The sequence below is a fragment of the Lolium rigidum genome, chromosome 4, assembly GCF_022539505.1.
Source record: "Lolium rigidum isolate FL_2022 chromosome 4, APGP_CSIRO_Lrig_0.1, whole genome shotgun sequence".
Classification (NCBI taxonomy): domain Eukaryota; kingdom Viridiplantae; phylum Streptophyta; class Magnoliopsida; order Poales; family Poaceae; genus Lolium; species Lolium rigidum.
In genome coordinates this window covers 266,579,401-266,580,390 of record NC_061511.1, presented here as the reverse complement: position 1 = coordinate 266,580,390, position 990 = coordinate 266,579,401, and the positions used below count along the sequence as shown (strand labels likewise).

The 990-nt window shown below is 64.2% G+C and overlaps 1 protein-coding gene across 1 annotated transcript; it reads left to right on the top strand.

Moving 5' to 3' along the window:
• On the top strand, positions 1-990 carry LOC124705443 (transcription factor WRKY45-1-like). The gene has a single exon (XM_047237165.1). The coding sequence runs from the start codon at positions 41-43 to the stop codon at positions 893-895; it is 855 nt and encodes a 284-aa protein (XP_047093121.1). The 5' UTR covers positions 1-40; the 3' UTR covers positions 896-990.

Below are 990 nucleotides of genomic sequence, written 5' to 3'. Positions count from 1 at the left end.
GCAAGCTCAGTCCTAGCTAGCTAGAGGAGGAGGAGAGGACATGGCAGCACTCGTCACCCCAGCTGCGTCCTTGGTGTCCGAGCTGATGGTGCAGGGCCGGCAGTCCGCCGCCGTCCTCGAGGCCCTGCTCCAGGACGCGCCCCCCACGGAGCACGCCGGGATCCGGGAGCTTGCCGCCGAGATCCTCCGCTGCTGCGACCGCGCGCTCGCCGCGCTCCACCACGGCGGCGTGGCCGACGGCGGTGACAGCGGCAGGAAGCGCAAGTCGGGCGCAGCCGCGCAGACGAGGCGGGACAAGAGGGCGCGCGCGAGCGGCGGAGAGGCGGCGGCGGCGGCGAAGAGAGTCGAGAAGAAGAGGACGGCGGAGGACGGCTTCATCTGGAGGAAGTACGGGCAGAAGGAGATCCTCAACAGCAAGCACCCGAGGCTCTACTTCAGGTGCACCTACAAGGACGACAGCGGCTGCCCGGCCACCCGGCAGGTCCAGATGTCGGAGGACGACCCCTCGCTCTTCGTCATCACCTACTTCGGCCACCACACCTGCTGCGCCGACGTCGCCGCCGCCGCCGGCGCAGCCTCCGACGAGGTCAGTGACATCGGGGAGACGCGTCCGTTCGTCATCAACTTCGGCTCCTCGTCCTCGGACGATTACTGCGTTGGCCAGAGCGAGGCCTCATCACGCTCGTCTTCGCGGAACGGGTGCAAGCTGGAGGGAGGAAACGGGGAGGAGGAGCTCCGACCCATGGCGGCCAAGGTTGAGGCAGCGTCACCAGACTTGCAGCCCGCGGCGGAGCCGTGCTCGTCCGGCGACGCTTCGTGTGCCTCCCTTCCATGGGACTGGGATATCTTCAACGACACCTCGTTCGATGATGTTAGCGATTTTTTTCCATTTTGATGGCACTGCTTTGTACCAATAGGAGGGTTTATTTTCTTGTCTGTGATAGGTGTGGCAGGCAGATATAATTTTGTGATGGACGTGTTTCTATATTT